The following is a 21,501-nucleotide window of genomic DNA, read 5'->3' on the forward strand; positions in this document are numbered from 1 at the left end:
GTTTGTCGCCTTTAACCTCTCGCAAATGCACTCCAGTGACAAGCCCAGGTTCCTGAGCCTGTCTGAACTGCTCTGTCCTTTGCCTTAAAAATGGTTTTCTGTGCTCTGGTTTCTTTTTTCCTAACTATGGAGTGACCTTACTTAGACCCGTCTGATTAGTACAGAGGCAGATCTCTCTAATGTTTGGTAATTGGGTTGGTAGCAGAGGCAGTCTGTGCTAGTCATCCCCACGGGAGAAAAACAGTCTTTTAAAGAAGACCCATTTCTATGAAATGCAGCGTGAGGGAAGAGAAAGCACTGGGAGTGATGAATATTAATTATTACAGTTCAAAGAGGTTGAACGAGGACTTGTTTTTATAGTGACAAATGGGAAGTAAAGATGTGATAAGCTCGGCAAATAGCGTTGAGAAACTTTTCTGCTCTTTAACTGCTGCTGGTATTTTAAAGTGTGTTAATTCTCAAAGTTTTGTGTCTGTACCCTGTAAATGTTCTTCTTGTAGTTCAAAGTTACAGCTGCTTGTTTATTATGGCTTCAGTTTCACAGCAAAGTAGTCTGTTTAGTAAAAAGTTATGGAATTGAGTGCCACCGAATAGATGTTTTTGTTAGGCTCATATTTCATTTTCTGATACCAAGCTGCATCACTTTTTCTTTTGTACTTTCTCTTTTGCTTGCTAAAAGAACTATGGTGTGGTGTCCATTTCTTGCTGCCAGTATGGTAGGAGTTCTTCAGCTGCTTTTGGGTGCTTGTTCTCCACCTCATCCATACACGGGAGGCATTTGGTGCCTTGCTTTGTGGAAAGCGGGCTGGAATGTCTGTGCCAGGGTAGGCAAACCACGTTTTCATCAAAGGCTATGCAAAACGGGACGGGCAGCTACTCGTTGTTGTGGATGAGAATGTTAGAACAAATGGGTTTTAATGTAGGCAATACTAAGAGTGTAAGTTTGATCCAGCTGGTAGAACCATTTCAGGTATGTCTGTGACATAGTGCATGCCCAAGGGGAATGGGGAGAGCAAGAAATGGGGTTCGCAGTCATCACTTCTTGCTGGAGATGAGATGTATGGTGGAAGAGGAATGTGTTGTTTTAATCTTTGAACAATTTGCACGTAAAGCACTGGGTGTTTTAAGATAGGCATGTTTGCAACTGGTATCTGCCTGCCTCATGGGTCAGGATGAATGGGCATATTTAAAGTGTTTGAATATTGTGGGATTGCAGCCCTGGAGAGGAGGATGAAATGGAGATGAAGCTCTTCTGGTCCTGTGCCAAGGAGCCAGTGGGGGTACTTGCTGCCTTAAAACAGACCACAGTGTGGGCCATTTTGGTGAAAGATGCCACTGAGTGTGTGATATGTTTCCGTCCTCCTTGCGAGGGAGAAACTACGAAAACACACAAGCAGTTTCAGCCTCACTAAGGGCTGTTTCCACTGGAAGTGACAGTTCTGTGTGATGGCTTTCTTGCAAGTATATTAAAACGCAGTGCTTCCAGGCACTCCTGGTGAGTTACTATTGCACATATTTTAAACAAAAACACCTCCCCTTTTCTCTTCCCTGGACTGAAGAGGCGTTCAGGTGAGAACAGTGGAAGTTTCTCTTGAGTGATGTTTGTAGTTCCTTAGCTGAGGCCACTTCTGAATTTGAAGTGATGGAAATACTTTAAAAAAAAAAAAAGATATCTCCCCCAAATATAATACTTACTCTTTGAGCGCAGACTCCTGCCTGCTGTTCTTCCCCATGCCTGTAACAGTTTGTAGTTGTTTGAGTTGAAAAGAGAATTATGGAGCAACCACTAAGAAATACAGTAGTCAACTGCTGTACTCGTTAGGAACGAGGAATGACCCAGAATTATGTAACTCATTAAACTGCTAATTTGGATCCATGCTGGTAAAACCTCACCAGAGTACTTCTGAAAACCTTTTATTCAAATAATGATTAATTTATTGCTGATATTTTTCATACTGGCAAGCCTGTTCTTCAGCAGGCTGTGAGGAATACTTCTCTTTGGGGGGAACCAGGATGAAAGAGACAAATTTAAGTGTATTTAGGAGGGTTGTTGTTTACCACCTGTGTTTAATAGCAAGAGACAAGGATGTGTTCTGATTCAGAGTTTGCTTCATACTAAAATGTAGCAAATGTTGAATAATCTTCCAAGTGAGGAAGAACCTTTCCCTGTGGGAGGTTATTTAAAAGGTTTATGCTGAAGGACACAAAACACAAATGATTTTTGGAAGATGCTGCAAGTGGATGGTAGCTCAGGAAACCAACGTGCACTGCGTAACTTGTCAGTCCCCTGAAGCTTTCCTGGTGGGACATCTGGTGAACCAAGTTTTGCAACCTGCCTGTCCGATGTGCTTTCAGATATACGTAGTATTTCCAACAGCACATTAAGTAATAATTAAAAATGCATAATATTTTGAGTCTCAGTTTCTGCTCTGTGCATGTTTTCTAAGGAAGGCATGATTAAAGCAATCATGGTTAAATGATGCGTATATCTATATCATATCTATATATCTATATCTCTCTCTATATATAAAGCTGAGGAGAAAGTCCAAAAGAGTTTGAAGACACTTCTGAGGTCTTCAGGCCCACAGAAGGCTCTCTATGGAGATGTCCCAAGAGACTAACTTCAATGAAAGGGCATGTTACAGATTGGTGACTCAGGTTTCTGGCTTCAGAGTGACTGTTAGCCACCTCCATGGGCTGTATCTGTAAGCATGTGCAAGTTGTTTTAGGCTAACCCTGCTTACCAGTGGCTGCTTTTGATTAGTTTCTGCCTTCTGATCCAGGTAGGTTCCCCATACAGCTGACCTGTGAGGAGGTTAGGTAAAGCTGGGTCTTTGCAACCTTCTCTCAGTGTTAAGTTCAAATCATTGATGGTCATGATCTTCTGTTTCATTTCCACTCACCCTTTTGAGGGGGAGATGCAAAAGATGAAGTCCTGCTGTATAGTGTCACAGTTATTAAACAACATCCATTCCATTACAGCGTTGAAGCTATTTCTTTAAAAATCTGTGATCTCAGCAAGTTTAAAGCCATGTGGTGCCTTTTGAGATGCAATTTGAGAGCACCGATAATCTAATCTTCAAAAATGGGGTAAGGCTGTACAGCAGCATTCATGTCATATGATGTTTTTTGCTTAGTTGTGCCACCTAAGGTTGACTGTATACTCGGGACAATTTGCAGTGCTTCTGTCATGGATTCTGTTCTGTGTAATTTCTCAACACTTTCTGCTGGTACTGTGTACATATAGGTTTTGCCTTGCATTTGATGGCTTGCATCTAGGACAAAACCCCTTTATCATTCTAATGGTCTAGAATGGGGTGTTTCCAGTTTTCTCTCTTAGGGAGAAATACCTCCCGTCACAGTTGTGCAAGCTAGGAGCTAGCTCCAGGGAAAGGTTGATGTCATTGCAGTAATGTCTCTTTTTGGGGAAAAAACAAAAAACACTCACGTGCGCGCACACAAAAAAAAAATGTCGCTTCCTAATCAAATGAGCACTGGCATTAAAGCAAAAATCTCTGTCTTGTAGGAAGGCAGTCTGGGTCTTGGGGAACTGGTGCTGTGGCTAATATGGCCTCTCACAGGCCTTCGAGAAAGGCCTTTGAGATTAATTTCACATTTATCCTTTGAGTGTTGAGAAGAGCTAGACTGGGTGCTAAGAAAAAAAAAAAAGGGGGGGGGGGGGGAGGAGGAAATCCACTTAGGAGAACAAGAGAAGATAAAAATGCCCTTCTTCTACTCCATACCTGTTTTGGAGAGAAAATGATGTGGTTGCTGTGGAGTTGGAGCTTCCTATGGTGCTGCTGTCTGGGACCTGGTGCCTCTGTAATTTCTCATTTCTGTGTGCTAATGGCATTGTGCAGGTTCAGGGATTTCAAGCAGAAGGAGCTGTACCTGCAGGATCGTGACTTAAGCCCTAATTTCAGCATCTCGAGGTACTGCATTTCTGTCATCACTATGGTTAGCAAAATGTGTAATTTGCCAAAGGGAAACAGCTTAAAATTGAACCGTGAATTTCAAAAGAGAAAATAGTCTTGTTGCTTATAGCATTGCCTTTGCTTATTGAAAAACAATAAGTATGGATTATTTCTTTTAACTTACTCTATTTCTGTTAGTGGATTTCACCTCTTCCTTTCCTAGGCTAGAAACCCATTTCTCCTTCAACTTTGCAGCACTGTGCAACAGTAACAGAATAAAAAATGGAAATTGGTGGTTTTTTTCTTCTTTTCAACACAGAAGCAATTAGATCATATAATTTCATTAAATAATTTTGTGGAACAAAGGCTGTGTTTTGAGGCCGTACAACTTGGAAAGAATATGTGAGGGAGAAAGAGGCATCAGAGAGCCCCTCTGGGAGGTGCTACCACCTGTAGTCACATCACCAACTGCAGCTGCTCTGAAGCAGAGCACTGCTAAAAATGCTGTTTTTAAGCCCAAGTCTCCCAAATGTGTCTGCCCTCTTGCCAGTCATGGTTCTTCCTCTCTTCTCTGTTGTGTGCTGAGGGCCCGAGTGGTAGGAGTAAAGCAAAAGAACCGAGGTGGGGAAAATTCCTTCCTGCTGGCAGTTTGGCTTGGAACAAGCACAGGGAAGTAGCAGAAAACTCCCGGGTTTCTGTGCTTTACTGAACTTAAAAAACACAGCTGGAAAAAAAGAAGTCAACCATGAATTTGCAACAGAAGCCGTTAATCCATTGCATTCCTCAGATATTCATCTGACTGTTCCTGCGTGTTGAAGAGGAATTGAAAAGCACCCCTGAACTGAGCTATGCGGCACTCCATGGCTTTTCTCATGGGGCTCCTACAGGTGCATTGCACAAGCCCTGAGCATACAAAATCATTGCCATAATGTGCATAGTTTAAAATGTTTTGTTTGTAAAAGGATCTTAGCTGGCAGTGGAATAAGTTGTTCTCCCTACCACGACTTCCTGAATGAGTCCAAATGTTCAGTTCATGTTTTTAGTTAATTTCTTTGTATTTATTCATGTTTTCATTCTTGTCTGTATTCATGTAGTATAGCACTACGTTAGTCAAGTGAAAAATACGTTGCTGCAGCAGTTCTGGTAGCCAAGATCTTTGTAAATTCTCTGTAACATCTCTTTCAAGTGAAAAGTAATGCTTGGGCTTGTATTCTCAGAGGTGAGGGTTGTTGTTGTTGTTTTTTTTTTTTTTTTTTTTTTTTTTTTTTTTTTCTTCAGGGGGGAGGGTGGGAGGGGGAAGAGGGGGCATTTCTTGCTTTGGTTGATGAGGGAAGGTTTACATCCCACAGTGACTTAAAGTCAGTTCATGTGTCCTTTCTGAGACCTTCTTCTTCTCTGGTGCCTCCTTGGGAAATTATGGTAGCAAAACCAGTGTTTAATGCTCTGGGGTTTTCTGTTGTCCTTTATAATGCTGTTATAATTTAGGTCGCATTTCTATCCCTTCTAATGCTCCCAAGCATTTTGTTTACTTTAGCTCAGTGCCCATTACACTACAGCAGCTATCTGTACTGCTTCCTCTGAGGGGATAATGTCTAAAAAGCTGATAAATTCAGAATCCATATTTGCATTCATGAATATGTTATTTGTCCCAGTGTGCATTTTTATCCAAATTGAAAATCATTTCCCCAGTTATTGCTCAGGTACCAAATGCATTTAAATCCTTACAGAGCTACTCACAATCCCCCAGGGCTGTTAAAAAATCAAAAAAACAAAAAACACTGCTGGGACCTTTCACTGGTGGTGTCCCCATGCTGCTCTGCTGACTCCCTCCTGGCACCTGCTCCTCCTTTAACCGGTGCTGATACAGTCATAAACCATGCAGACCAGCTCCTCTATTTGTTAGTTTTCAATTTTCTTCTGGATTTGTCACTAGAATTGCCAGATTATAATTTTCTACAAGTTAGCATTTTTTCTTGGACAGCCGATCCTGCTTCCCCTTGTGTAGCACTCTAGAGCCACGTCTCTTTGGCTGCAGCCCTTTCCCCTGCCTTTAGGAGTGTCCTTCCTTGTTTTCTGACTTCAGAAAACTGACTTCAGACTTTCAGTGTGACTCTTTCCAGGCCATCAGTGACTTGCAAATGCTAACAGATACCTGGCAGCTTTCTAGTTCACCACTGTCAGATTCCTAGGTGGCCAAACTATTTATTTGGTGTCATGGCCAGGGCAGCTTCCAGAATGGATAGACGCTACTTGTCCTTGAATAAAGGAATCTGTTACCTAGCTGTCCATCATGAGGACATTGTTCCACCTGGATGATGCAGACACTAACCTTCTTGTGAGGGTCAGCAGCATTTTTTTGTCAGCACCAGTGATTCTGAACTTTGGATCAAGTTACATTACTCCAAGTAAAAGAGGTATCTTAATCCCTGGTTTCTGAAACTTGTCCTGTTCTCTTATCTCACTGCTGAACTTGTGATCATTCCTGGTAGGTACGGTTTTGACTAATTTGTGCACTCTGTGGGTGGCAGTGAGTGTCAAAGCTCCACTGGCTTCCTGCATGCTCTATTCAACTTCACCAGATCAGCCTTTAATGCCTTCTAAGCTCCAAGTATTGTGAAATTCACAGAAATGTCAGCTCAGTAACAAAGAAAATATTGAGTAGGATGCTAGGAGTGCTGTCTGCCTCTCAGGGCACGTCTGTTGGCTTTTGCCCGTCCTTCCCACAGCTAGGCCTCAGTCAGTGCCAAACAGTGGCACGAGGTGACCCTGCGTGGGTGTGGGGATGTTGTCTGACCGTCTTTATACTAACAATGTTGTTGTTTGCCTTTATGAAACCTTCCAGGAAATACTTTCCACAGTCTTATGTAAATAATTCTGGCATCTTTTGAAATTTGAGTAACAATTCTTGTGTGGTTTGATTAGCAGGCTCCAGCTCAGCTGTCCAGGCTGATGAGGCTTCACAACACATATGTGGTGATGCACAAGAGGTCTAAACAACACTCGTGGCATTGATTATAGGAGGCTTTTTATTGTCTCAAAGCTTGCTGGAGTACTTGGCTTATGGCTTAAGTAATTCATTTGTTTAAGCGCCTGGAAAGCGTGTAGCTGAATGTAACTGGTAATGCATTGAGTGACCCAGGAAGCAAGGAACTGATAAACATCAAATGTGCAGTTTGCTACATTTCTGGAAAAGAGACATCAATTCTTTATTAAATATATCCATTTAGGATGGACACTGGGGAGGGAGAAGTGTCTGAGAAGTACTGAGAAATGAGGAAAGGCAGGTGCTGCCTTTTGTCCCAAGGGTGCTAAGGAGGGTGGACTGAACCAAATTGTTTGTGTGGAGGAATGGGATATGCATCAGCTTTTGTAGGATGCCTTTGTCCCACTGCACATAGGTTGGGCAGGAGAAGCGTGTAGCTGAGTGCCCTGCTCAGCGGCTCCAAACAGGGTGGAGTTAGATGCAAAAAGCAGCAGCAGTGGAGGACTCTGGGTTTACTTTCTATGATGAATTAAGCAACACTTGTAGAGCGAAGGAGTTTTGAGCTGTGTCCTCCCCACAGGAATCTGCCTAGGAAGAGGATTGTTGGGAGCAGCATTACAAGTCAGGCTGCAGGCATCTCTTCTTGAGGGCTGGTTTGCCAGGGTTCTCTGTAGCTGGTAATCACAGGTAGGTAAGGACAAACTGCTTCATAATGGTAAGTGGAGAAATTGTATTTCCAGAGAAACTAAGTGCAGATAAAGATATCTCAAACCTTCTAAACTTTACTTTTACAAAGTCTGTGAGTTGGAGTGCAGATGTACAAAAATTCTGATCTGCCTTAATCAGCCTTAGCACTTGTAAGCTGTCCCAGCTTCAAAAGCTAGGACTGTTTTTAAAGCTTTTGGCCCAATAATGCATAACTGTACACCCTTCTACTTGACAGTCAGGTAGCTGAATGTAATTTCTTCTAAGTGTGTGCATATGTATATGCATTTTAATTCTGAAATGTCTTTTGAAGTATTTTAACAGAGCTAATAAAAAACTGTAATTACTCCAGGATGTGTTTAATAGTACTCTTGGCATGTGATGACTAACGGGCAAGGAGAATCAGTCGTCTCCTGACTTTCTACAGAAACATAGGCTTTGCTTTGACAAGTTCAATGTATTTATTTTACAAAATTTACATCAGAGTGCAGAGAAGTGAAGCCACAGCATATAAATCTGACTTGAGAAAATGTAATTTTCTCCAATAAAATAAATTCATGTAACGCAGTTGTGGACATACCCATTGCCATAATGGAAGTTGGGGTTTAAGCCTTGAACTCTTGCGAAGTGGCAGGTTTCCTCCCAGGGTGTTCAGAGGGGCTCTGAGGGAACCGTGCCTGGTGTGAGAGGGACATAGGTCTGGTGGGTCTGTGCCATCCAGCAGGGACAAGAGAGCTGTGGGCAGAACTCTGTAGGAGCGGGTGGTTTGGCCTGGGTGTGTTTGAAGGTTGTATCGTCCTAAAAGATGAAGTCATCCTGGGGGATGTGGAGAGATACCTACAGCCAGAAATTGGGTTCCTGTAGTAGTGCTCAGAATGAGCCCCCTTAACCATCTGGTCCTCTTGGAAGGGAGCTGCACAGCAGAAATTGACCTCGTTGCACTAATTGCTCACCAGGGTTTACCCAGCAAACGTGGGAACAGTCAGTACTGAGGCAGGTGCTATCAAACTCTGATCCTGAAGAACAAAAAAGCAACTGGCAGGGCAGAACCTATGCTCTTACAATTGGCTTTTTAGTATGTCTTTCGAGAAGTCATTCCTGGACTTTTTTTTTTTTTTTGGTAATTCAACTCCAAATGAGTTGCAGATGAATGTGTGGTCCAGCTGCTGGGGTGAGCAAAGCAGCCCATGGGACAGCCCTGCAGTTGCAGCTCTGTGACTATGCTGTACTCCCTGTGCCTGAACTTGCTTTTCCCCCCCATACAATTCATCTGGGCTGCCCCTGTGAGAATCCTGCTCTTTGAGAGCTCAGGTGGGAGCTGGGAGAAAACTGAACTTCCTGCCCATCCTGGTATTTCAAAAATCCAGCATTTGTTTCAGTGCAAGGTAACCAAGTACTTCCTCGGTTTTTGCTTAGAGGAAACCTCTGATTTGCTCCTCTGCCTTAAGTGAGCCCCGTGAAAGAGAGAAGGCTTCATCAGTGGAGGAATGGAGAGATTTCTGGAATATGGCCCAATACTTGTCTTGCAGTAACAGCAGTGAAACTGATCTTTGTATTTCTGTATCAAGCTGTATTTCCATTATTAACTAGTAAAGTAGCCAGTACTTTAACGTATAATTTAAGCTTTGTGGGCATATTTTGTAAAGACAAAGGTTATTGAAGAGCTAACTTAAATACTTCTGACTAATATAGATTATATATATTTTTAATGGTTTTATGATAAGTAGTTAATGTTACTTCTTAGAGTCCTTGGGCAGTGATGTAAGGAGCTGTAGGATATTTTTCCCCTCTCCACATCCTAGAGCCACTGCCTGCAGGTAGCAGTTGTAGATGTACAGCCCAATGCAGGCCTGACTTTGGGAGCATCTTTGCATTAAGCAGTGGCAGCCTCCTGTGAGAGTGGGGTTGTTGTATAGGCTGAGTGCACACAGAGGGTTGGGGAGCTGAGTATCTATGTGGTGCCCTCCGCATTACAAACCAGGGTCTGGAGACAGGACTAAATTGGCTATCCTGTTTACTCACCTATGATTAAGAGGATGCAATCCATCTCATGGCTGGATTGCTTCTCAGAAAATACAGAAAATAACTCCAGCGATTGCAACTAATGATGAAGCAGGAAACAAAAACCCCTCTCCATCTCTACCTCAGTTACTCTGTCAAAGCTTTTTTTCTATTTTTGGTGGTGCAGTTGACGTTTCTCTGAGCAAACCTGCATATACTTAGCAATATTCCCTCTTCTCTTTGGAAATTAACAGCATGCTGCATCAAGTGTTAATACAGCACATTTACTGTACGCTCTGCTGGCAGGGGGATTGGCAAAGTGCTCGCAAGATGTCACCTGCTGCAAATGGGGCCATACACATGAGCTGCCATTGCTATGTGTGGAGGAAAAATAGCATCTTTCTATTGAGGGTGAGTAGGGAAATACCAGTCACTTTGGGTTGGGGTACACAGCACTGAAATAAACTTAGGAATTTCAGTGTTGAAGTAAAAGTTACTCTTTAAGTTGAGAAGTGCATCTTTTTGCATTAAATGCAAAACTGACCCTGTAGCAAAATTTAATTTTAGCTGTACCTAGATGAGGTGCTGTTGTACTAAAGTTTTAAATTTATTATTTTTTTTTCACTAACGTGGAGGCAAGTAACTTGCTGTTACTGATGTTCTCCATTGGCTTGGACACACCTTGCTGTGGCAGTGACTGTATTGGGAAAGTGGCCATTTTTGTAAGAAGAACATAGGGCAGGGGAATAATTAAAGCTGTTAGGTCTTAGAGGAAAATGGATAATGAGGAATTCAGGAATTACTTGAATGTAATGAAAGTGAACACATCCATGAGAATGGATTCAGCACCCATGAAAAAGGATTGAGTTGGAAGTACGTTTGATTGTTGAAACTGAGTCTTAAAAATGTTTACTTTATTGAAAGGATCCAATCAAGCAAAGGACAGTAACAAAATCCATACAATTTGTACTAGTTCTATAGCATGAAAATCTTCTTATCTAATGTAAGAGGAGTCAAGTATGTCAAAGAGTTCATAGGCTGAAATGTTTCCACGTGGAGCGCTCAAGCAATGTTCACAAAATAAAAACTGTGATAGTGTTCTAGTTAAAGCTAGATCATGCAAAATTGGAGAAAGGATTGTATTTGTACTGTAAATTATTCAATATAACCCCAGTTCAACCAAATATTTGCATATGCTTAACTTCTTCAGGAGAGCATATAAACAGATGTTTGACTTCAGTAAACAGAGTTATTCAGTTATTCACACTGGGTGCTGAAGTGGAGCTGTAAATATCTCTTGTGGCTTTAACTCCAATGTAAGCTCTGCCTTCACTGTCTCTCATCACACACTGATGCTGAGGCGGGCTCTGCAGCTCTCTGGGAGGTGCAGAGGGTGGGCACGGGAGTTGGCAGCCTGATCTTTTACTTCTCAGGACATCCCTGAGCTCATGAGCTGGATTTTTTTTATTTTTTTTTTTTGGTCAAGCCTTAACTGAAGGTGTTCCCCAGCTGATGTGCAAATGGCCATTCAGCCCCAGGACCCAGCTGATGGGTGGTGAAAGCCCTGGAAGATGCTCGGTGTGGGTGTCAGGTGCATGGCAGTGATCATTGCTGGGACGTCCCAGCTGCTTGCAGGCATAAAAGCAGCAGTGCCGTGCTGTTGGGGTGGCAGTAGGAGTGGGTGGGCGCTCTGCTGCACCTGGATGGGGTATGGTATGTGTCAAGCCAGCTGTGGCTGCCTACCCAGTGACATAACGCTCGTTAAGAATGGCACTGAGACAAACAGAGGTGGTTTTTGCCTGTTCACATGTTTAAGTATTTTTGAAGTGTTTTCTTCTGTTGACAGTTCAACATAATTGTTTTGGAAACAGAAATAAAGTATTCGGGACATATAGTTAATGGAGCATAGCTTTAACCTAGCCACAAACGCTGTCAGACTGTAAAGCAAATTCATCTCCTATTTGGCTTCTGTAAGAGACACTTTTTTTTTTTTTTTTACCATTTCTGCTGACATTTCTGATATATTATGGCACCAGTTCCATCACAGCACAAACATTTGCACTTCAGAGACCCCGTTTTTGTGTCTGCAATCTTCAGGCATTTTATCTGATCAGTAATAATACAGACGAGCCCATAATAAAACTGTCCACTATAATTTTTCGTGTTTTTAAAGAATTCTATATGTATACTTGTAGTTTGCTTTATACCTGAATGTTTTATCACAATTGTAATATTCACAAGGCAACACCCATAAACGAAATGTGTGACTGTTGATCCTTGAAGGAGTTCTGGTTGGTTGTGTAAAATCATAGCATTCACGTAAATAGGTATCTAAACATTTATAAACATGCTGTACTGTTCTTCCAACCATGGTAATTTCACAGGGGCTATTGTTCTTGACGTATATTAAATGGCAAATGCTTGTTTACGTCTACTTAGTGATTTGTAAGTATGCACTTTCTCCTCTTAGAATGAGTTATAAACTGTGCTTGCCTCAAAGATGTGTTCAAATTTGCTGCTAGTGGTCAGAAGGTATTAAAGTTGCTGCTATACCAATGTTCGTGTTGTGGTGCTGTTCGTAGGGAGCCTTGGCTAGGTTCTGAATAACCCAGCTGCCTCTGACTTGGGGCAAAATCAGTCCAAAGCTGAGATTTTTGTTTTTTCTTTTTATTAAAAACAACGTAGAAACTTCATGTTCTGGTGCAATTTAAGTGCTAGTTTTGGCTTGGAAATTTGCCAGAGACCAGTGGGGACAATGTTAGCCAGGGTTTGGATATTTGTACAGCAGTTTTTCCTTCTCTGTTACCTCTTAACCACATCTATAATAGTTTTTTTCCTCTCCCTTGCCTATCTTTCTCTGAGGTTAAATTTTATAAAGAATCATTTCCTTCCAACGTGTGACAATAGCACACACCTGATTTCAGAGGGCTTCTCTAACTTCAGTTATTTCTGTACCAAGAACAAATTTGCATGGGTATTTTATTATTATTAAAATAAATATAAAATATTTATTAAAAAAATAAATATTAAAAAAAGCAAATTATTATTTGCTTATTTTACCCTGACCAAGGCTATCCATTTTAATTAAGTCCATGTTTCCCTGGTCAGCTTCAAATGAGTGTGGAGTTTTAAAGTACTGCAATAACAATGGATCGTAAATATTTTAAGATTACAAGAAGAGCATTGGGTCTTAAATATATTCCAGGTGCACAGATGCCATGACTCATTTGATTTCTGGGGTTTTGTTTTTTTCCATTCACCTTTATCCTGTCTTAAAACTTTCTGAAATGTGTCATGTAGGTGACTTGACTTGCTGGAGTTTGAGCGATTCAGTAACTACATTGGTGAAAGATAAAATAATAAAACAAAAGTGAGATGAGGAGAGATGATTGCTCCTTGGAGTGCCATCATGGCACTGCTGTAAATACTGGCAATTGCAAATACTGCCAGTGATCGGCTGCCGCCACCACCCCTCTGGGAAAACACGGGTGTACTTGTGTTTCTTGGGACCTCTGTCTGGTTTTATGTCTCAGTACATACATGCAGTCAAACATGGAATGCTCCTGAGAGAATTTTTTTTTTTTTTTTTTTTTTAAAAAAAAAAGATATATGCCAAAAATTGGAGTTCCCCAAAACCTCAGCTCTCTTTATTTTTCATTAAGGATTTTTGTGAGTGAATATATAGCTTCTCATTCCCTGTGGTAATATCAAACTTAAGAATTTTGCTACAGCAATGTGATGTATTTTCCTGTATTTCCTAATCTTTTAAGACTTACTGTGTGCCGTTACATGACAGATATTCCTTTTATTAGCAATTCACAATTGTCCTTTGCCATGTCAGGCTGCATTTACAGCTGAACGCTGTTTCTTGTAGACTGTGGACCTTTTGGAGCTGTGTAATAACTTGTTGGGTGGTTGTGAGCTATTTCTGAGTTAGCAGAGTCTGCTTAACTTTGGTAGGAGCATCCTTGCTTTCTACATTCTCTTACCAGCTTTTTTTCTGATTTAAAATGGGGGAGAAAGGGAGGCCAATTTGTATGCACTTGTATATAGAGATGCATATTCTTAGAGCAGCAGTGCTGCTGTCCTCGTGTTTTACTTGACTTTTCATCAAAATCAAAAAGAAGTCTGCCAAGATTCTGTCCTGAAATCTCTCTAGAGTAGACTTGACTCAAGAAAGTCAGCTGAGCTCTGAATAGATGTTTCAAAAATAGGACATCGTGATTTAGAGATGTGGATTTTCTTTTTTTTTCTCCCAAGATTGTAAATTTAAATATCTCTGAGGTCTGAAGTGTGTATGGACATTTCTTTCTAGGACTTGGAGCACAGTCAGTCTGCATATGCTTGTGGTCTTTATTAGGCCAAGCTGAAGAAACTAAATAAGTCTCTTGAACAACCTGTTTCCATTTTTGAGGTGTAAGATGTTGGGGGCACGTGACAGTAAATGTCACCTCGTGCAATAATAATGCCATGTGCTTAAAATTAAAAACAACAGGGCCCAATGCTTTCAGGGTCTCCTCTGAATGTGTGAGGAAAAAATGGTGAAGTATTGATATGATCGCATCCTCAAAAGCATCCAGTAAGCTTGATGATATTTTGATTTGTTTAATAATAACCATCTGGGCAACGTGGAGGTGCTCAGCCTTGATTTAAAAGTAGTCAGCTAGAATATAGTATGGTGGAAGCTGCTTCTGTCCTTTGAAGATGCTGTTGCAGAATCCAGAATGACTTCTGAGTTGGCTATGTGGAAGTGACAGTGCACGTGAGCATTTTGGTTACTAGGGTAAGTAAAGGGGGAAAAAGCCACTTTTGACCAGCACAAAGTCTTGCGCATGCTTCTGGGAGGGGGTTCCCTTTTTCCTTTCTATTTTCTTGAGAACTAGCTGCTCTTTTCCTCTAGCAGTTACATGCTTTCCAATTGATTGGTAACATGTTTATGAGCCTAAAGCTTCCTTTTCCTAGCGGCATAACAGGCTTTTAAACAGAAAGTTGGCCAAATGGATTGTGAGATCTCTGCTAACAATTCTGGTGTCCTCTTGTGGGTGGGAATGATAGCCCCATTAGGAAAAGTCTGAAATTCTTACTTGAGCTGTTTCCCCTGGAGCTAGGTACAGAGACTGTTGTAGGAGGAGGAAGATGGGCACATGTTCATGGTACGTAGATCCTGTTGCTTGGCCTGGATTCACTGACTCACGTAATCATGAGCCGTCCTGTCAGACTGATGTTTGTCCAGCTGAAATACAAACACAGTCCCCCAAATTCGCACTACCACATGGAGCCCTGTGCTTGATGTGTGGTATTTATCTGCTTCCTGAAGCTGCTGCACATTGCAGCTGATGGCCTGCACTGGCCAGGGTGGCAGGAGCCAGACATCAACCTGGATCAGGACAAGGGAAGGCTTCTCATCATCTTTAAACCCCTGAATGAGGGGTGGAGTAGTGAATGTGCTGTGCCATCCTCCCCTGCCCTTTGTATTTTCATAGCATTCTTTTAATAGTGAACTTTAGTATTAAAATCCCTGAAAAACAAAAAGTCAGAGGTGATCTCCTTGGTCTTTGGGAAGAAGAAAGGAGCTCTGCTTGATGTGTAAGGGAGCCTTGATATGATCTGGAGTAAGTTCAGACCTTGGAGAAATTCCTGTCTTTTACAATACCTAACAAAACTTTTCTGTTAGTGGAAACTCCACATCCTTTTGGTGTGGATTAGCAGAGTGTGATCCCAAAGGATGTCTGTATGTCCTAAGCTGGTGGTTTGGTTTTGTGGTGCGAATTAGACGCTGTCCATACGTTTGTTTTTCTACATGCTGGGTCCATGGAAGAAAATGACAGCACAAGCCCAGCACTGTGCCACCAGGTGGATTGGGCTTTGTTAGTGCTGGAGCCGTGAAGAGGGGGGGAAGCAGTCTGTTTGTTTGGCTTGGAATGAGATACAGGGCGTTTGTAACCACAATGGGAAGTTATAAGCGGAAACTGGCAATGAAATCCAAGTCAAGTGCTTTGCTTGGGAAAATTGACAGCACATAAACCCTTTTTATACAATAGCTTGTTTTTATAATGCTGTAACTCTCTCGCCATTTCATGCTTCTGTTGCTAGGAAGTTCATTGTATTTGTCACAATGTTTTTTAATGTGAAAGAAGATTTTTAAATAATTCAGTTCTGGTCTACAGAAATATGTTAATTCTCTTTATTGGAGCAATAAAACAGTTTTATATAACTTCCTAATGTTACTCATTCTAAATATGCTCTGGAATTCATCCAAACCTCTCTTTGTTCATCCAGACCTGTCTTGGCCAGTTTATTCTTCTGATTTTGTTTTGATTTGTTCTGTGTTTTTTTTTTGTTTTGTTTTGTTTTTTTCCCCCCTCTCCCCTGCTGGCCACTTACCTACTTACCTAGAGCATTGTTAGAGAAGGCCATTTACTGGGAGATGTTCTGCTGGGCACTGGGTTTGGATGCTGGCTCTCTGCTGACTCTTGCAATTAAACATCAGTTTTAATAAGCGGAACTTCTCCCATAGGGTCACTTCTCCAAAGTACTGTGAAGCACAAGGCTGAAGCAGGAAGAGTGAAAAATTTAATTTTATTGAAATTGCAGCTTAATAAAGCAAATGCAAGATTCTTGCTTGGGAGGCTGTGCATACGTGATTATCAAATTAATGTACATTTGTATGTTTTAATGTTAATGGGATTAAGCTTGCTTGTTTAACAGGTGTGGTCCATAACAGTTCAACATTGTATATGCCCTATATGCATCCATAGCTATGGAATAGTTTGTAATCACCTTTGTGAATGTTGGTTGACTAATGCATGTACCAAATCTTTGTTTTTTTCAGATCTGCCTTGAGTGAAGTGTGACAAAAAATGCTACAGCGGTTTTGTCTCTGGAAGTGGTTAGCTGTAGGGATTGCACTTGCTACTGTCTTAGCAGGTTCCTTGGCCCAGAACGATGAAGGTAAGGCTTTTGCTGTGGGAGGGACGGGATGATTCTGTGATTTGCTTTGTCCCCCAGGAGTTATCAAATGAACAAGTGGTAGGGAAGATAGGGTACAGCAAAGAGTTAGCTAGCATTGTAATTCCTTTCTTATTTATTGAAAGAGTTACCTTACCTTGCTTTACTTGTAAATGGACAGCTACAGCACTGGGAACAGTGGTTTCAAATAATTCTTAATTTTTAATTCTTAGAAACAGTACTTCAAAAATACCAAAGTGATGTTGTAAGAAAGAGCATGAGCTATTGGTGCCACATCTCTGTTAAATTTAATTAAAAATACCAGAAATCTGTTCCTCCAGTTATCTGTAGTAACACAGAATTACAGATGGAGGTACCTCGGTCCTTCTTCTGTTTCAAAATCTTCAGATTTGTACATTTTTGTTACAGTTGCTTTAGAGGAAGGGAAAGATACTTGTCCACACTTACACATGAAGCTATTGTTCATTAATGGTAATGTGCCTGTAATGCATAGTGGCTTCCTGACTTAGAAAGGCTGTGAAGCCTGTACCTCAGCAGTTATTGATCTGTTGATAATGCTGCCTGATGGGATCACGTGGTAGGAGAGAAGCCCTGCAGCTTCTTTGCTCTGTTTTAAGAGTCATCTGGAGTAATGAAAATTACAACAGTGACAGATAGCAATGGCAGCGGAAACTCAGCTGATTAGATTTTTGGTTTTCAAATTTCCATGCACTGTTGACTTTTTATCTGCTGCTTCTGTTTCATGTTTGCAGTGATCCCATGAAAACTTGCCGATAAAACTTTCCTTCCTGTTACCAGGAAGTGGGGAAGACCTGAAAATACAGAATATTGTAAACAGGTCTAACTCTTGTGGACAACTTAGAACTAATAATCTGTCTACTCCATCTGTCCACGTCCTTGAAGGCAGAACGCAGACACCATCAGGGTTTTATGGGCTTCCCTTTAGTGCATTAACTTAAATTCTTGAAATGTGGTGTTTTGTGTTTAATGCAATGTTTCAGATGGATTTGTAGTGATCCCTGCTAGGGTGGCCACGTAATGATTTTCTTCCTGCCTTTTTTTTTTTTTTTTTTTTTTTTTGGTATGATTTGGCTCGTGACATTGAATTTAGCACATAACCCAAACTGTTTTTTATCACTGAAGTTCTCTTGTTATACAGCCTGAACAGAGGGTGCCTTGATTTTCAGTGAAATATCAGTTTGAATATAGCCAAGAATACTGTTCCTTCACTGGGGGAAAGGTTCAGAAATACCATTGCTTGAGGAATATGTAGCTGAACCACTTCTGATGCAAACTCAAGAATTAGTTTGCATCAAACTCAAGAATTTTTCTTCCTGTATTCAGGGAAGTGAATTTAGCTACAAGTGTTCCTGTTATCTTTGTTCTCTGTATAAATGACATGATGATATAATAGAGGAAAAAATACATGGAAATTAATTTAAGCCAGGGTAGGATATTGGTTACTCAACAAATACCATATACCTAATTAGGCAATGCATTTAAAATCTTTTGAAATGTATTTCTTGAAGCTAAAAAGAAAGTTATGTTCCATACTTAACTCATTGCAGGAAAGTACTTTGGCATGACTTGTACCATACCAGTAGAGTTACTTGAATTTGCAATGTCACAATTTGTAATCTAACATATAGCAGATATGACAGATGCACTCTTTTAGCAATTGCAATATAAAAATAGCATAATTATTTTAACAGCACAACAATCATGAATACAAACAGGAAAATCAATTATGGCATAAATCATAACTTATTTCTTTGCATCGAGCATGCAAATGATCTGTTTCCATGGTTGTAGCAGTACCTATTTGGTTATTTGCATGCCAATATTACTGCATTTTGCTCCATTAGCCATCAGTTTCTGTATTTTGGATGTTTTTGCTTGACATCCTGAGCCATCAAATCTTTTCCCAGATATAGCAATTGACAATGTTACAAATTAGCCTTAAAAACTTTATACAGGACTGTCTTGGAAATATTTAGACTTCTTTCTTGCTACACTTGCAAGAGAGCTTTCCCAGACTCTTGTTTGTTCATTTGGCTCAGTGCCATTGTCTCGTTCCTATCCTAACTTTATTCACGGTTAGCTGGCAGTGCCTGCGTAATCTTTCAGTTCAGGTAATGTGTTTCCTTCTCTGGTGTTCCTGCTCTTCAGCCAAAGGATCATTAGACAGCAATAATTCCCTGCTTCAGTTTCTGCTCGCTAGCCTAAACAAACGTGTTTCTGAAAGCTGTCCTTGCACCTGGGTTCTCCTTCCTCTCCTGATCCTGGAAGTCCTGCTGTGTCCTCCTTTTGGCTGAAATGCCTCTCCCGAGTGTGCTTGCTGGCATTTGTGTTTGGTGGCCAAGTGGCCTCCTGCCAGCCCCTTGCTCTGCCAGTTGTGCTTTGCTGTCGCTGTTGGAGTTACTTCCCCTACTGAAGCATATTTTATGTGTTGTGGTAGCAGGCAGGTCATGGTGAAATTATTTTTTTGTTGATGAAATGCAAATATTTTACATCTGCTGTAGTCCCCTTATATCAAAAACAAACCCCAAAATATATTAAAGGAAAAATTTTCTTGTTAGAGTTACCACGTTTATGTCAGTATACGATTGGAAAATGCAGTGTTTTCTCCCATGGATTTCATTGTCTGTGTTGTTGTATTGCTCAGCCATATGGTATGCCAGAATAGATGTAAGACTGGGTGAATGGGTACTGTGGTGGATATTTTTTCCTTGTAAAGAAAGAAATGTGGTTTTCTGTTTCTTCTGCCTCTAGTTTGCTCCTTTCCAAGCAGAAGAAATGCTGCATATTTGTGTGTTGCAATGCATTATGTGTGTGTATGTTATGTGTGTATATATATATATATACACACACACATTTACAAAAGATGTGTTTAATTTATCTTATATATATTATATTATTTATTATCTTTATTATATATATAATGTAAAATGTATCTTTTTCTTTAAGTAATACATATGGGTAAGTAAAAGTAGAAATGTCAGTTACAGCCTTGGAATATGTAAAATTAGGCCAGCTACAGTGGCTTTTATTTATTTTTTTAGTGATGCTCTGATAAATTCCAAGTCAAACTCTCAGGCTAAAAGAAGCAGTGAGGAGGAAGGTGGAAGCCCAGGATGCAATCTCTTTTTTTCTTTTAGGCATAGTGTATTTGACTGAACAAAAAAAAATTAGCAGCAATCTTTTGGTCAGTGGAGAAGGCTGCTGAATTTAAACACTGTGTGCACTCTGATGCTACAAACCAATCCAGCAAAAAAAATTGACAATTAGCAGACTTGCTAATCTTTAGTGGTTTAGTCTTAGTGTATATCTGTCATAAAGGGTATAGTTGTGAACTGGGGGGGGCTGCCAGTAATTGTTATCCCATCCTATCTTTTATTTACTTATTTGGCTTATTTACTTCCCAAAATATCTACATTTGAATTCTCCTTGCATTTGGTATTGAACCAATACTTGCATTTTAATATTTGTTAAAATAGGAAAGATCTGTTTTTGATTTTTTTTTTTTTTCAAAAGTATGGGTGGACTTGAACTTTGCACCAAAGCAGTATGATGTCATGTTCTAATAAGCTTCCAGTTACAACTTTTTTGCTTTATTTTGACTGCTATAACCTCCTGAACAGGAGATGTGCCATTGACAGCTGCTCTGTGGCAAATGTGACCGTCACTGAGAGCTCAATGGTTTTTGTTCACTTCTAATCTGCTAGCAGGATCTTTTCTTAGAGTATGAGACTCTCTAGCAGGAATGCCTCTGCAGAGCAAAGATGACATGCTTGGGAAACTTGGAGACGTTTTGTTAGCATTTTTGTTGCAGTCCAAATTAACATGTAGATGGAGGGGAAAAAATTACCATTTAGGTTTGGATGTGTATTGCTTTTTTTCCTTATGCCAACAAAGACCCTTGAAGGGCTGTATCAATATTTCCTCCTCTTTACTTCCATATGTAGAAGTATAGGCTTGTCTGGAGCAAAGAACACAGTAGGGAGAAATCAAGGAAAAAAAACGACTTGCTTGAGGACTGTTCACTAGCTATCAAAAACATCACCCTGGTGTTTGATAAGAGCACAGCTGAGTGCTGCAGTTGGGTTGTGTTGAACATACAGCAGCTTCAGAAACATGGTGGCTGCTGAATACTTTATCTTGGATGCAAAAGGATGCAAAACTGACCTCATGGGCAGCCACCTGCACTAGCAGAATGCCAGGTGAGCCTGCCTGGCTGTGCTGAAGTTGTTGGAGAATCATCTCCTGCTGCTTGAAGTTGATGAAATGAACAACTTCATCACTGCTCTTATTAAACTCTTAATGCTGTCAGAAATCCAGTCGTTTGTGGAAATTTACTCTGCAAATATGTAAATAATTCTGAGTTCCAGGATGCAGAGTAGGGATGCAGATTTTCTGACTAAGTAATATTTAAAAACATTTAAAAACGTGAATGGATTCATGCAGTTACTCACGTAATTGTATATATTGTCGTGGTTGAGCAAACTAAACAGCGCTCCTAGTCCTACCGTGTCAGACTGTACTTAGCTAGCCAGGGTCCTGGGGTGCTCCTGCTCTTCTATCTCCTTGCTTTGTGCTCCTGAATTCTTTTGCACATCAAACCGAAACCCCACTTGAGCAGTTGGAGTTGCTGGGTGTATTTCCCACTGGTTCAGTAAGCTGGGCTGTCCCACCTGCAGCTGCACAACTGCTGGGTCTGCAGCAGCTAGAGGGTGGTGGCAGTCCATTAGTACTTGGTGCTGGCAGCTGAAATTAAATAATAAGGCTAATAAGATTTTGTTAACTATGTGTTTCACTTCATAAGGGAAAACTTTTTTTTTTTCCTATCAGGATATAAGGAACAGCCTTACCTATGTAAATTGTCTTTATCATTACCCTGGATTGGAGGTTACATTTTAAATATGGATTTTC

General features: G+C 40.7%; 1 protein-coding gene across 1 annotated transcript in view; it reads left to right on the top strand.

The window, feature by feature from the left end:
- Window positions 1-21,501, top strand: part of PCDH15 (protocadherin related 15) — a 477,232-nt gene that overhangs the window by 100,272 nt on the left and 355,459 nt on the right. Inside the window, 1 exon segment of the mRNA XM_032191027.1 lies at window positions 16,436-16,554. Within this exon segment, the coding sequence (XP_032046918.1) occupies window positions 16,464-16,554 (91 nt within the window). The 5' untranslated portion in view covers window positions 16,436-16,463.

This window comes from Aythya fuligula, chromosome 7 (genome assembly GCF_009819795.1).
Source record: "Aythya fuligula isolate bAytFul2 chromosome 7, bAytFul2.pri, whole genome shotgun sequence".
In the NCBI taxonomy this organism is placed as follows: domain Eukaryota; kingdom Metazoa; phylum Chordata; class Aves; order Anseriformes; family Anatidae; genus Aythya; species Aythya fuligula.